The sequence below is a fragment of the Oncorhynchus clarkii genome, chromosome 3 (genome assembly GCF_045791955.1).
Source record: "Oncorhynchus clarkii lewisi isolate Uvic-CL-2024 chromosome 3, UVic_Ocla_1.0, whole genome shotgun sequence".
Taxonomy (NCBI): domain Eukaryota; kingdom Metazoa; phylum Chordata; class Actinopteri; order Salmoniformes; family Salmonidae; genus Oncorhynchus; species Oncorhynchus clarkii.
Genome location: NC_092149.1, coordinates 2,337,814 through 2,352,322, shown reverse-complemented (window position 1 = coordinate 2,352,322; position 14,509 = coordinate 2,337,814). Strand labels below are relative to the sequence as shown.

Genomic DNA, 14,509 nt, shown 5'->3' with positions numbered 1-14,509 from the left:
CTCTCTCTCTGTCTCTCTCTCTCTCTCTCTCTCTCTCTCTCTCTCTCTCTCTCTCTCTCTCTCTCTCTCTCTCTCTCTCTCTCTCTCTCTCTCTCTCTCTCTCTCTCTCTCTCTCTCTCTCTCTCTCTCTCTCTCTCTCTCTCTCTTCCTCTCTCCTTCCCATGGCCTCTTGGGGCATGGCTTTTTCAGGCTATGACTCTCTTTCTCTCTCTCTCTCTGTCTGTCTCTCTCTCTCTCTCTGTCTCTCTCTCTCTCTCTCTGATCATGCCTATAATAATGCCTTGTAATTTAAGCTTATGTGAATCGTTTGTATTACAATGTAATTCAATCTACTTTCCTTTAGTTTTCCATTCTCATACCTTTCTTGATAGCCTGTTACTATAACTCAACCACAGTCTCTTACGTGGTACTAAATCCCCTTTATGGAGACAGAGATCAGTTTGATAGCCTGTTACTGTAACTCAACCACAGTCTCTTACGTGGTACTAAATCCCCTTTATGGAGACAGAGATCAGTTTGATAGCCTGTTACTGTAACTCAACCACAGTCTCTTACGTGGTACTAAATCCCCTTTATGGAGACAGAGATCAGTTTGATAGCCTGTTACTGTAACTCAACCACAGTCTCTTACGTGGTACTAAATCCCCTTTATGGAGACAGAGATCAGTTTGATAGCCTGTTACTGTAACTCAACCACAGTCTCTTACGTGGTACTAAATCCCCTTTATGGAGACAGAGATCAGTTTGATAGCCTGTTACTGTAACTCAACCACAGTCTCTTGCGTGGTACTAAATCCCCTTTATGGAGACAGAGATCAGTTTGATAGCCTGTTACTGTAACTCAACCACAGTCTCTTACGTGGTACTAAATCCCCTTTATGGAGACAGAGATCAGATTGATAGCCTGTTACTGTAACTCAACCACAGTGGTACTAAATCCCCTTTATGGAGACAGAGATCAGTTTGATAGACTTTGATCATATTCATTTCATAGTCTTATTATGGGTTGTATGAAAAGTATATATAATATGCATGTCAAATATTACTAGAGATACACTTCATAGATAATTAGCTGTGTACATACAGAGAGAGCAGGAACAAACACAATAAATGACGTGTCCCAGACATGTAGGGGCCAGCAGCTTCCCAATAACACAGAGGACATGAGTCTGTTCTCAATAAATGACGTGTCCCAGACATGTAGGGGCCAGCAGCTTCCCAATAACACAGAGGACATGAGTCTGTTCTCAATAAATAACGTGTCCCAGACATGTAGGGGCCAGCAGCTTCCCAATAACACAGAGGACATGAGTCTGTTCTCAATAAATGACGTGTCCCAGACATGTAGGGGCCAGCAGCTTCCCAATAACACAGAGGACATGAGTCTGTTGTCAATAGTATTATGTTCCTAACCAGCTGTTGACCTTAAGCATAATGACGTCCAATTTAAGTGAACATATTGACCAAGCCGTGTGTCCATGGTCTTAAGGGCAGGAACAGGACGATCTTTAGTGCAAGACTGAAAGCAAAGTGAAATACAGACCATTTATGTAATTTATTGCGGTCGGGCAAGTTGAGCTCTGAGAATGTCTTTGATGATCACAGCCAAAATATATTACAGTATTGATCTTTCTGATTCCTCTCGTATGTGTATGTGAAAGGCAGGAAATATATTTCACTTCGGCATGTAAATAGCTAATTAATTTTTTTTTTTTAGGCAAGTGATTATAATCTTCTAGGAAACCAGAAACTTCTCCAGATTTGTCCTTTCAGACTTTAATATCAACACTTCCTGTTTATATGACAGACAATGAGATGAAAACTGAGCACAGACGTCATTGGTCTTCAGACTACCAAGTGGTAGTCAGTTTAAATGTATTTTAACAATGTCACAATATCACAACAATATTTAGTTTTTTACGCATCCGCAGGAGCCATTAAAAACAACATCACCATCACAGAAGCCCTTCTCAGTGCTGAACATGGCCTCTCTCTAACCACCCACTGTGAAGTAGCCAGAACATCAACGAGATGTCCCAAATAGCACCCTATCCCATTTATAGTGCCCTATTGACTCTGGTCAAAAGTAGTTCACTATATAGGGAACATGGTTCCATAGGGCTTTGGTCAAAAGTAGTGCACTATATAGGGAACAGGGTTCCATAGGGCTCTGGTCAAAAGTAGTGCACTATATAGGTGTGGCCGATGTGAAATGGCTAGCTAGTTAGCGGTGGTGCGCGCTAATAGTGTTTCAGTCGGTGACGTCACTCGCTCTGAGACCTAGAAGTAAGTTGTTCCCCTTGCTTTGCGGCTTTTGTGGAGCAATGGGTAACGATGCTTCGTGAGTGACTGGTTGATGTGTGCAGAGGGTCCCTGGTTCGAGCCCAGGTTGGGGTGAGGAGAGGGACGGAAGCTATACTGTTACATAGGGAACAGGGTTCCATAGGGCTCTGGTCTAAAGTAGTGCACTATATAGGGAACAGGGTTCCATAGGGCTCTGGTCAAAAGTAGTGCACTATATAGGGAACAGGGTTCCATAGGGCTCTGGTCAAAAGTAGTGTACTATATAGGGAATGGGGTGCCATTTGGGACGCATAGCCATAATTGCGTTTGCTGATGCCTGTAGCATCCTAATGTCATCCTTGAGCCCATCTGGACAGCAGCTCAACCCACTCAGGAAAAAGACAAACACATAGTAAAAGGTTGAATAGAGCCGTTGTTTGGACAGAGCTGTAACTAAAGATAGGTTGCCCTTTGCTGCACAATTACATGGGAAACGTACCGGCTGTCTTCCTGTATCAACCCATAGTTATATTTACTTCTCAATCATCAGCAGCCTGCCATCGAATCGTTTTATTCACTCACCTAGACCAAGAGGTACATTGATGGACTGTAAATACTTTAGCACAAAAATAAGATGTTGTTGGCAATCTCTGATAGAGGCAACAGTGGCACACCACTTACAAGAGGAAGTGCCTTTAACACACTGTAGGCTATCTGTAATAGAGGAACTTCCGATAACACTTCCGAGGACCAGTGAGACATATTTAGAAGAGGATATTTATAATAATAATAATAATAATAATAATGTATGACGTTATGCGTCATTTATAAAGGGGCACACTAGTTTCTGGCAGTAACTCGCAAATAGACAAAATGCACCTGCTGCGCTTCAAATGTGTTGCGCGTTATTAGGTTGCTAATAAAATTGATAAAAGATAAGAGAGGGAAAAAGATATGTACTTACCTCCGGACCTAATTTCGTCATCATGTGACGGAAGAAGTGATCCAACTCCTTCCCCTCAATGTAACCATTATCTGTAGAAGCATTAACAACATTTAAAATACTCCTCTCATACGTTTTAGAATACATTTTAATACGTTTTCTTGACATAAATAACCTTTTTTTTGCATCAAAAATAACATATATCAAGTTATGAAAGCATAGCTCGCATGGTTAGGTTATAAAATTAATAATTCTCACCGTCTGCATCAAAGTGTTGCCAAATCTCCAGAAAACCAACAGCATCCAAGTGCTCAAAAGCGCAGTCCATTGTAATAAACAGGAGTGTAAATGATATCTCTTAATACGGTTTATGATAGTTCAGGTGATAGGTGTCTCTGTATCCTTGTCGAGAGTCTACTCTGCACTGGTTCAGTACAACGTATGGGTGCTTTTCTTGACGTGGCCCGATCTATTCTCCAAACCTCCCCTCCTTATATGGAATAATCTGACTTCACCATGACGCGGTGTAGAATGAATAGAATACAGGATGGACGAACGCATTTCGACTGCAGAGACATTCGAGAGTTTGGTCAACTTTTAGAATGTTGAATATTGTTGTAATTCTAGGCATTCGGTTGCATTGTTTAAATATTCCACATGTAAAGTTAATGGGGAACTAACATGGCTGCCATAGAATGTTGAATATTGTTGTAATTCTAGGCATTCGGTTGCATAGTTTTAATATTCCACATGTAAAGTTAATTAATGGGGAACTAACATGGCTGGCATAGATTGTTCAAGTGTTATGTAAATGTCTCATCAAGCAGAAACCGCATTGGTCTAACAGTCTAAATAACATGGTTCTGTTGACTGTAGCAATAAAGGAGATGAGAGTCAAGTCACACAAATACTTTTCCTCCTGAAACTGGTCTGTCAAACATTAAAAGTTATGCAATATCATACCAGAGATGGTTTACGATTTTTAATAGTTTATGACATTTAATTTCTCACTGTCAGATTTTTAGAGTGGCTGGCTAAATTCATTCCAGGCTTGCATTTTAAAAAGCACTAAGTCAAGACACTCTTTATATTGTGAGTACAGTTTCACAGTAACATATTTCAGTGTTTTATTCTAGTTGAATTACAGGCCTGTATTCAATCAAACGCAGAATGCAGACAAGAGTTCTCCCATCCCACTGGGCACACACTGGTTGAATTCAAATGTGGAATAGAAGTTCAATGGATGTCTGTGCCCGGAGGGATGGCTCGGCTTTCTCTCATCGTTATCCCACCATCTAGTGGCTAGTTATGCTACTGACCTGCCTATAACGAAGTTGAAAGGTTGTATTTACCACATACGACAGGGAAAAAAGCACTTCTACTGGTAATTACTAGTGGGGAAAACCGTGTATGAAGGACGTCACGCTGCTTGCTTAGCGTGTACCACTTCCCCCCCATACCTGGCTCGAACCCGGGACCTCTGCTTCACAAATACATAAAAAGCAACGTTCTCTCACTGTCAACTGTGTTTTTATTTTCAGCAAACTTAACATGTGTAAATATTTGTATGAACATAACAAGATTCAACAACTGAGACATAAACTGAACAAGTTCCACAGACATGTGACTAACAGAAATGGAATAATGTTTTCCTGAACAAAGGGGGGGTCAAAATCAAAAGTAACAGTCAGTATCTGGTGTGGCCACCAGCTGCTTTAAGTACTGCAGTTCATCTCCTCCTCATGGACTGCACCAGATATGCCAGTTCTTGCTGTGAGATGTTACCCCACTCTTCCACCAAGGCACCTGCAAGTTCCCCGACATTTCTGGGGGGAATGGCCCTAGCCCTCACCCTCCGATCCAACATCCGGGCTCTTCGCTGGCCATGGCAGAACACTGACATTCCTGTCTTGCAGGAAATGATGCACAGAACGAGCAGTATGGCTGGTGGCATTGTCATGCTGGAGGGTCATGTCAGGATGAGCCTGCAGGAAGGGTACCACATGAGGGACGAGGATGTCTTCTCTGTAACGCACAGTGTTGAGATTGCCTACAATGACAACAAGCTCAGTCCGATGATGCTGTGACACACCGCCCCAGACCATGACGGACCCTCCACCTCCAAATCGATCCCGCTCCAGAGTAAAGGCCTCGGTGAAACGCTCATTGCTTTGACGATAAATGCGAATCCGACCATAATAAACCTGACATTCTGTCTATTTCTCCTGTCACCCCAGTCTGGCTCCCCCTGGTCACCCCAGTCTGGCTCCCCCTGGTCACCCCAGTCTGGCTCCCCTGGTCACCCCAGTCTGGCTCCCCCTGGTCACCCCAGTCTGGCTCCCCCTGGTCACCCCAGTCTGGCTCCCTCTGGTCACCCCAGTCTGGCTCCCCCTGGTCACCCAAGTCTGGCTCCCCTGGTCACCCCAGTCTGGCTCCCCCTGGTCACCCCAGTCTGGCTCCCCCTGGTCACCCCAGTCTGGCTCCCCCTGGTCACCCCAGTCTGGCTCCCTCTGGTCACCCCAGTCTGGCTCCCTCTGGTCACCCCAGTCTGGCTCCCCCTGGTCACCCCAGTCTGGCTCCCCCTGGTCACCCCAGTCTGGCTCCCCCTGGTCACCCAGTCTGGCTCCCCCTGGTCACCCCAGTCTGGCTCCCCCTGGTCACCCCAGTCTGGCTCCCCTGGTCACCCCAGTCTGGCTCCCCTGGTCACCCCAGTCTGGCTCCCCCTGGTCACCCCAGTCTGGCTCCCCTGGTCACCCCAGTCTGGCTCCCCCTGGTCACCCCAGTCTGGCTCCCCTGGTCACCCCAGTCTGGCTCCCCTGGTCACCCCAGTCTGGCTCCCCCTGGTCACCCCAGTCTGGCTCCCCCTGGTCACCCCAGTCTGGCTCCCCTGGTCACCCCAGTCTGGCTCCCCCTGGTCACCCCAGTCTGGCTCCCCCTGGTCACCCCAGTCTGGCTCCCCCGGTCACCCCAGTCTGGCTCCCCCTGGTCACCCCAGTCTGGCTCCCCCTGGTCACCCCAGTCTGGCTCCCCCTGGTCACCCCAGTCTGGCTCCCCTGGTCACCCCAGTCTGGCTCCCCCTGGTCACCCCAGTCTGGCACCCCCTGGTCACCCCAGTCTGGCTCCCCCTGGTCACCCCAGTCTGGCTCCCCCTGGTCACCCCAGTCTGTCTCCCCCTGGTCACCCCAGTCTGGCTCCCCTGGTCACCCCAGTCTGGCTCTCCCTGGTCACCCCAGTCTGGCTCCCCTGGTCACCCCAGTCTGGCTCCCCCTGGTCACCCCAGTCTGGCTCCCCCTGGTCACCCCAGTCTGACTCCCCCTGGTCTAAAGCATGTCAAGTTGTTAAGTTCCAAAGTGTGTCAAGCCATTTGAATTCAACTCCATACTGTGACAGACCACTCCTTCCGCGCTCAGAGACTTTTAGTTGGGACAGGGTTTAAGAAGAATGGAGGACAACCGCTCCCACTTTCATGAGTTTCCTGGAGACTGTAAGCACATTAGGAAAGGAGACAGAATGAGAAGCCACAACCAGCTCAAACAAAAGAAGAGCAGATGACTGGAGACAGACTTGTCAGGGTTCACGCCGAGACGATGAGTACCGCAATGTATGGGAACTCTATCGTGCTGCCTCACGGTGATGAAGAGGAAGGATAACAGCATCGGCTTGGCATCCGTGTCAACAGGCAGAGCACACATATAAGAAGCTATGTCACTCCATTCATTCAACACTGATTCAACGATCAATGTTTCAACGATCAATGTCAACACTGATTCAACGATCAATGTTTCAACGATCAATGTCAACACTGATTCAACGATCAATGTCAACACTGATTCAACGATCAATGTCAACACTGATCCAACGATCAATGTTTCAACGATCAATGTCAACACTGATTCAACGATCAATGTTTCAACGATCAATGTCAACACTGATCCAACGATCAATGTTTCAACGATCAATGTCAACACTGATTCAACGATCAATGTCAACACTGATTCAACGATCAATGTCAACACTGATCCAACGATCAATGTTTCAACGATCAATGTCAACACTGATTCAACGATCAATGTTTCAACGATCAATGTCAACACTGATCCAACGATCAATGTTTCAACGATCAATGTCAACACTGATTCAACGATCAATGTTTCAACGATCAATGTCAACACTGTTTCAACGATCAATGTCAACACTGTTTCAACGATCAATGTTTCAACGATCAATGTCAACACTGATTCAACGATCAATGTTTCAACGGTCAATGATTCAACGATCAATGATTCAACGATCAATGTCAACACTGATTCAACGATCAATGTTTCAACGATCAATGTCAACACTGATTCAACGATCAATGTCAACACTGATTCAACGATCAATGTTTCAACGATCAATGATTCAACAATCAATGATTCAACGATCAATGATTCAACGATCAATGATTCAATGATCAACGTGTCATCAAAGATCTGTACAAATCTCATTTAGACGTGTTTCAATCTGTACAATTATTTTATTTGGTATAAATATTCACATAAGGAAGGACATGTCCACAGCCAGTAGTGGGATTTAGTGAACCATGTTAATGGAGTATCGTCCATAACAAAATAAAACACACCGACTAACAAACATGGAGTCATTTTCTTTGTTGGATTAAGTTTCCTTTTTAAAATGCTTTTCAGATACGATCAGGCAAATATAGCAATGTTTCTTGTCATAAAAATAAAATAATACAACTAATGAATCGTTTAAAGAATAAGAAGAAACAGTGAAATGGACAAATTGATTTCCTCAGTATTAACACAACGTACATTAAGGACAAGAAAAGGGAGAAAAACATCATCAAACATTGTTTTTATTTCAATAAATTACATAATTATATAAACCTATTTTAGTAGTGTGCTTAGTAGTACCATAGTAATATAGGATCTGTGTACACATACGTGTGTGGATATATTACATGTATGTAACTTAACATACAGTATTATATTACATGTATGTAACATAACATACAGTATTATATTACATGTATGTAATTTAACATACAGTATTATATTACATGTATGTAACAGTATTATATTACATGTATGTAATTTAACATACAGTATTATATTACATGTATGTAACTTAACATACATTATTATGTTACATGTATGTAATTAAACATACAGTATTATATTTACATGTATGTAACTTAACATACAGTATTATCTTACATGTATGTAATTAAACATACAGTATTATATTACATGTATGTAATTAAACATACAGTATTATATTACATGTATGTAATTAAACATACAGTATTATATTACATGTATGTAATTTAACATACAGTATTATATTACACATACAGCACACCACATATGCATATCGGACACACAAATTCAGCAGTAATCACCCTGCCTGTCTGAGAGATAGACTCCCTCTCTTACTTATTTAACTCTGAAGGATTCTATTTAACACGTCGTTCCATGGTTTTATTGTTTAATAGAACCAAACAGAAGACAGCCAGCTGCTCTTTATCCCCAAACAGAAAGAATAAAATACAAGACGGAGAAATCCAAACCAACCGAGACAGTTAACCAGAGGGGTTATCCTACGAAGCATGCTGGATCTACTCAGGGTCTTTCTAAAGCTAACCAGCTTCAGCTAGCTTCACATCCCAGTTCAGGCGTCATGTGTACCTAACGCCGGTGGATATTGCTTGAACGCCTGCCGCTAACTCTAGAAGGCGTGTAAAACTGCCTGCGCGTGCATGTCGCACGTGGCTAGTCGAACGGCGAACTCTTCATCGCGACAATGCTGAAACGTCAATCCGTGGGCGACTCAGTGCAACATTTTCATTTGTGCAGAAATCAAGAGAAAATAAAAGTTATTTTGGAAACTGAGCAGGTTGTGGTGTGAAATGGGCTTTTAGAAGTGCCTTTATTTTATCACTCATCATTAACGCGTTTTTTTATTTAATTATTTATCATTAATTAGTCTTTATTTTATACTCATCATTAACGCGTTTTTTAAATTGTATTATTTATCATTAATTAGTCTTTATTTTTATTACTTATCATTAGTGCCGTATTTGGTGTGCTTATCAATGCACAACAACCACAGGCACCCACCCACCCCCACCCTCCTATCAATAAAATAGTATTATGGAGTCATACAGAAGTGCTACTGGGGGTGAAGTTTCAAATGCATTCCGCCATTACTAAATGTGAAATGTTAGATATTTTAACATTACTATTTTTAACACACACAAAAAAAAATTAAAAATCAGTCGTCTTCCTCAAATGAAGGGGATGATGACACAGTCTTTGCGAGAGGGAGGGAATCTGATTTGATTGATCATTTAATTCAAAGTAAGTGGAGTTAGCCTGCCCCAGAGCGGGTTAGTTCTGGAGGATTCGTTGCCATAGAAATTGATCTTTGCTAAAAAGGTGAGCTGCTTTTGCATGACCGGTTATCCCGAGTTGAACTCGTAGTTTACCAAAGTGACCTTGCTACCTGCTTCGTAGTTTACCCCTCAGGGTCCTGTTCAGTAGAGAGCGTAATAAACTAAAACAAGTGTTTCTTTATTGGACAAGTTCAGGTCATTTGACCTCCCTGTTTCAGTCAGTTTTGTTCCGTTATCTGCCTACTGAACTAGGCCCCAGGTGGACAGGTTCATGGAATGTGATGCGTTCACAGCATTCAACCCAGTCCCAGACATCCGGAACACGTGATACCGTGATGTCACTACGTTCTGACCGAGTAAGCCAACCCTTCAGTCCAAAGCCATATGATACCGTGACGTCTCTACGTCCTGACCGAGTAAGCCAACCCTTCAGTCCAAAGCCATATGATACCGTGATGTCACTATGTTCTGAGCGAGTAAGCCAACCCTTCAGTCCAAAGCCATATGATACCATGACGTCTCTACGTTCTGACCGAGTAAGCCAACCCTTCAGTCCAAAGCCATATGATACCGTGATGTCACTACGTTCTGAGCGAGTAAGCCAACCCTTCAGTCCAAAGCCATATGATACCGTGACGTCACTATGTTCTGACCGAGTAAGCCAACCCTTCAGTCCAAAGCCATATGATACCGTGACGTCACTATGTTCTGACCGAGTAAGCCAACCCTTCAGTCCAAAGCCATATGATACCGTGACGTCACTACGTTCTGACCGAGTAAGCCAACCCTTCAGTCCAAAGCCATATGATACCGTGATGTCACTACGTTCTGACCGAGTAAGCCAACCCTTCAGTCCAAAGCCATATGATACCATGATGTCACTACGTTCTGACCGAGTAAGCCAACCCTTCAGTCCAAAGCCATATGATACCGTGACGTCACTATGTTCTGACCGAGTAAGCCAACCCTTCAGTCCAAAGCCATATGATACCGTGACGTCACTATGTTCTGACCGAGTAAGCCAACCCTTCAGTCCAAAGCCATATGATACCGTGACGTCACTACGTTCTGACCGAGTAAGCCAACCCTTCAGTCCAAAGCCATATGATACCGTGACGTCACTACGTTCTGACCGAGTAAGCCAACCCTTCAGTCCAAAGCCATATGATACCGTGACGCCACTACGTTCTGACCGAGTAAGCCAACCCTTCAGTCCAAGCCATATGATACCGTGACGTCACTACGTTCTGACCGAGTAAGCCAACCCTTCAGTCCAAAGCCATATGATACCGTGACGTCACTACGTTCTGACCTGAGTAAGCCAACCCTTCAGTCCAAAGCCATATGATACCGTGACGTCACTACGTTCTGACCTGAGTAAGCCAACCCTTCAGTCCAAAGCCATATGATTTACCGGTCGTGAAGAAAATAAACTACTGGCAGCGAGGCAGCAAACGAAGACCAATTGAAAGACCAAAAGGTGCCGAGGTCAGGACATGACCCCTAATTGTCGGGCCCTGACTGACTAGACAGTAGGGTTCGGGTCAATTCCATTTCAATTCCAGTCAATCCAGAAACTAAGCCAAATTCCAATTTTAAAAAATGTTCTGATTGAAAAGCAATGAAGAGAAATGGAAATGGAATTTCAGTTTACTTCCTGAATTGCTGGACAGGTTTGAAAACGTCCGTCTGTCCACACGAAGCAGTCAGGTCCTGAATTAGGAGCCATTTGATGCTGCCTGCAGAAAAGCCCCGAGCTGGAGTCCCATCCATGTCCGGATTTCACTTAGCATGGATACCAATCTGAATAGTGAAACAGATATTCAGTGTGGATTCCAGGCTAGCTTTTACTGGCATGGATACGAATCTGAATAGTGAAACAGATATTCAGTGTGGATTCCAGGCTAGCTTTCACTTAGCATGGATACCAATCTGAATAGTGAAACAGATATTCAGTGTGGATTCCAGGCTAGCTTTCACTTAGCATGGATACCAATCTGAATAGTGAAACAGATATTCAGTGTGGATTCCAGGCTAGCTTTTACTGGCATGGATACCAATCTGAATAGTGAAACAGATATTCAGTGTGGATTCCAGGCTAGCTTTCACTTAGCATGGATACCAATCTGAATAGTGAAACAGATATTCAGTGTGGATTCCAGGCTAGCTTTCACTTAGCATGGATACCAATCTGAATAGTGAAACAGATTTTCAGTGTGGATTCCAGGCTAGCTTTTACTGGCATGGATACCAATCTGAATAGTGAAACAGATATTCAGTGTGGATTCCAGGCTAGCTTTTACTGGCATGACAGTACACCAGTTCATTTCCCAATACAAGCACAGGGGATGACCGGCACACAAAGCTATGATGACATAGTACACACATGGCCAAGCCATGATGACATAGTACACACATGTCCAAACCATGATGACATAGTACACACATGTCCAAACCATGATGACAGAGTACACACATGTCCAAGCCATGATGACATAGTACACACATGTCCAAACCATGATGACATAGTACACACATGTCCAAACCATGATGACATAGTACACACAAGCCATGATATATCTGAGTCATGTAAAGGAATGTCCCTCTCCTTCCCCCTTCAGAAAATGTGTTGTTTCTGATCCACAGTGACTTAACACACAACAGTGCATCATCATAACAGTGCTTTAGCCATATTTATCTTGGAATTACTGAGATTTAGTGAAAGTGTACAACAGTCCTATCACAGTGAAACACTTCACATGGGTTACTCTGCCCGACAGTCTTTAGACATACGGTCGTCGCTTTCCGATTCCTGACATCAGATATACTGAGATGACAGGTACAATGCACCTGTCATTCATTGAGAGTTTAGTTTCTCATATAAAAATAAAGTCTTTGTCGGCCTCTTCTCCAGATCGGGGAGACTTTCTCCCCGGTCCCTTGTCTCTGTCAGGGTTGGGGGATTGGTCCTTGGGTTTGGAGCCGTTGTCCTCAGAGTTGTGGCGGTGGGGGCTCTGGCGATTGGCAGGGTCCGACACTGAGCCTGGTTTCACTGCTGAGGAGAAGAGGACAGGAGCTGGTTATGAGAATGAACAGCAGAGGGCGCCAAAAACAACCTTATCTGAAAACAAACGGTTTGATTTCTGTTTTAATCTTCATCTCTACCTCATCAGTGCTAAAAAATGAGTCAAAATAACACCTCTAGATAGTAACTTGTGAAAGATGAATCAATCCAACACATTTACTAAAGAAAAGCAAGCACATTTTCCAACTGGCACCAACTGGCACCAACTGGCACCAACTGGCATCAAGACATATTCTAAAAATATGAACGTTTCCCACGTGAAGCCTAGAGAAGCCCGGATAACTTTCTGCCTCAGGTGCCAGTTGGAGAAAGATCAGTAGGCGGTATTTTAGATTCATTTTGGTAAAAGCTCCCTTCAATTATAAGCCATCACTATCAATCAAATCACGTCCAGAAGCTCCAATAATGAATCTCACTGCAGTCTGACCTGAACTACGGGACAAGATGAGAGATTATAAAAGATGCAAGTGAGAGAGGAGGAGGGAAAGGGAGAATTTCTTCTAACCAGTACAGGGGAGGGACTTCCTGCTCTTGTGCTCGCCCACTTCCTGTTCGGTGCTGGTAGGTGATTGGCAGGCGTGTCGGGCTCTGAGATTGGCTTGTCAGCTTCCTGATCAGAATCAAACACGCTACCGTCTTCTGTTGGAACATTCACTAGGGAGAGGGTGGAGGGAGGGAGGGAGGCTGGACTTTAGTGCTCGTTGATCAATTAGCCATTCAATTAGCCACAGGGCCAAGCAGATTGGGGCATAGTAATTCATTCTAATTTGTCTTTCAGCACATCTGGGCTGCTAAAAATAGAAGACAAGTAGGCAATGTGTGGTTCTTTATTGATGGAGTTTGTAAAGAACGAGTAGCCTATCAATAACATATCAATAACATATCAATAACAGATCAATAACAGATCAATAACAGATCAATAGATTCAATCTTGATCCATAGAACATGATTTAAATCTCCTCACTAGCACTGGGGGTGAAGACTGGTCTGTGGTGCCTTCAGTGACTGTTCATATGAGTAATGTTGCTGTGCAACAGAGTGTGTAGTAGGGTGTGTTGTAGAGTGTGTAGTAGACTGTGTAGTAGCGTAGTAGAGTGTGTAGTAGACTGTGCAGTAGAGTGTGTAGGAGACTGTGTAGTAGTGCAGTAGAGTGTGTAGTAGAGTGTGCAGTAGAGTGTGTAGCAGAGTGTGTAGTAGAGTGTGTAGCAGTGTGTTGTAGAGTGTGTAGTAGAGTGTGTTGTAGAGTGCGTAGTAGAGTGTGTAGTAGACTGTGTAGTAGACTGTGTAGTAGAGTGTGTTATAGACTGTGTAGTAGTGTAGTAGAGTGTGTAGTAGACTGTGCAGTAGAGTGTGTAGTAGAGTGTGTAGTAGAGTGTGCAGTAGAGTGTGTAGGAGACTGTGTAGTAGTGTAGTAGAGTGTGTAGGAGACTGTGTAGTAGAGTGTGTAGTAGACTGTGCAGTAGAGTGTAGTAGAGTGTGTAGTAGAGGGTGTGGCAGTGTGTTGTAGAGTGTGTAGTAGAGTGTGTTGTAGAGTGCGTAGTAGAGTGTGTAGTAGACTGTAGTAGAGTGTGTAGTAGAGTGTGTTGTAGAGTATGTAGTAGAGTGTATAGTGGAGTGTGTAGTAGACTGTGTAGTAGAGTGTAGTAGAGTGTGTAGTAGAGTGTATAGTGGAGTGTGTAGTAGAGTGTGTTATAGAGTGTGTAGTAGAGTGCGTAGTAGAGTTTGTAGTAGACTGTGTAGTAGAGTGTGTAGCAGAGTGTTGTAGAGTGCTTTGTAGTGTGTAGTAGAGTGTGTTATAGTG

At 43.7% G+C, this 14,509-nt stretch overlaps 2 protein-coding genes across 3 annotated transcripts in view; both read right to left on the bottom strand.

The window, feature by feature from the left end:
* LOC139405631 (secretagogin-like) overlaps window positions 1-3,623 on the bottom strand; it is a 37,095-nt gene extending 33,472 nt beyond the window's left edge. For both annotated transcript variants that reach the window (XM_071148047.1, XM_071148048.1), the window contains exons 1-2: window positions 3,485-3,623; window positions 3,248-3,318 (exon numbers count right to left, since the gene is read on the bottom strand). In XM_071148047.1, the coding sequence (XP_071004148.1) occupies window positions 3,248-3,318; window positions 3,485-3,554 (141 nt within the window). In that variant the 5' untranslated portion in view covers window positions 3,555-3,623. The remainder of the gene's footprint in view (window positions 1-3,247; window positions 3,319-3,484) is intronic.
* An 8,262-nt stretch (window positions 3,624-11,885) lies between these two features.
* LOC139386524 (F-actin-uncapping protein LRRC16A-like) overlaps window positions 11,886-14,509 on the bottom strand; it is a 202,334-nt gene continuing 199,710 nt past the window's right edge. Inside the window, exon 37 of the mRNA XM_071132127.1 lies at window positions 11,886-12,675. Within this exon, the coding sequence (XP_070988228.1) occupies window positions 12,500-12,675 (176 nt within the window). The 3' untranslated portion in view covers window positions 11,886-12,499. The remainder of the gene's footprint in view (window positions 12,676-14,509) is intronic.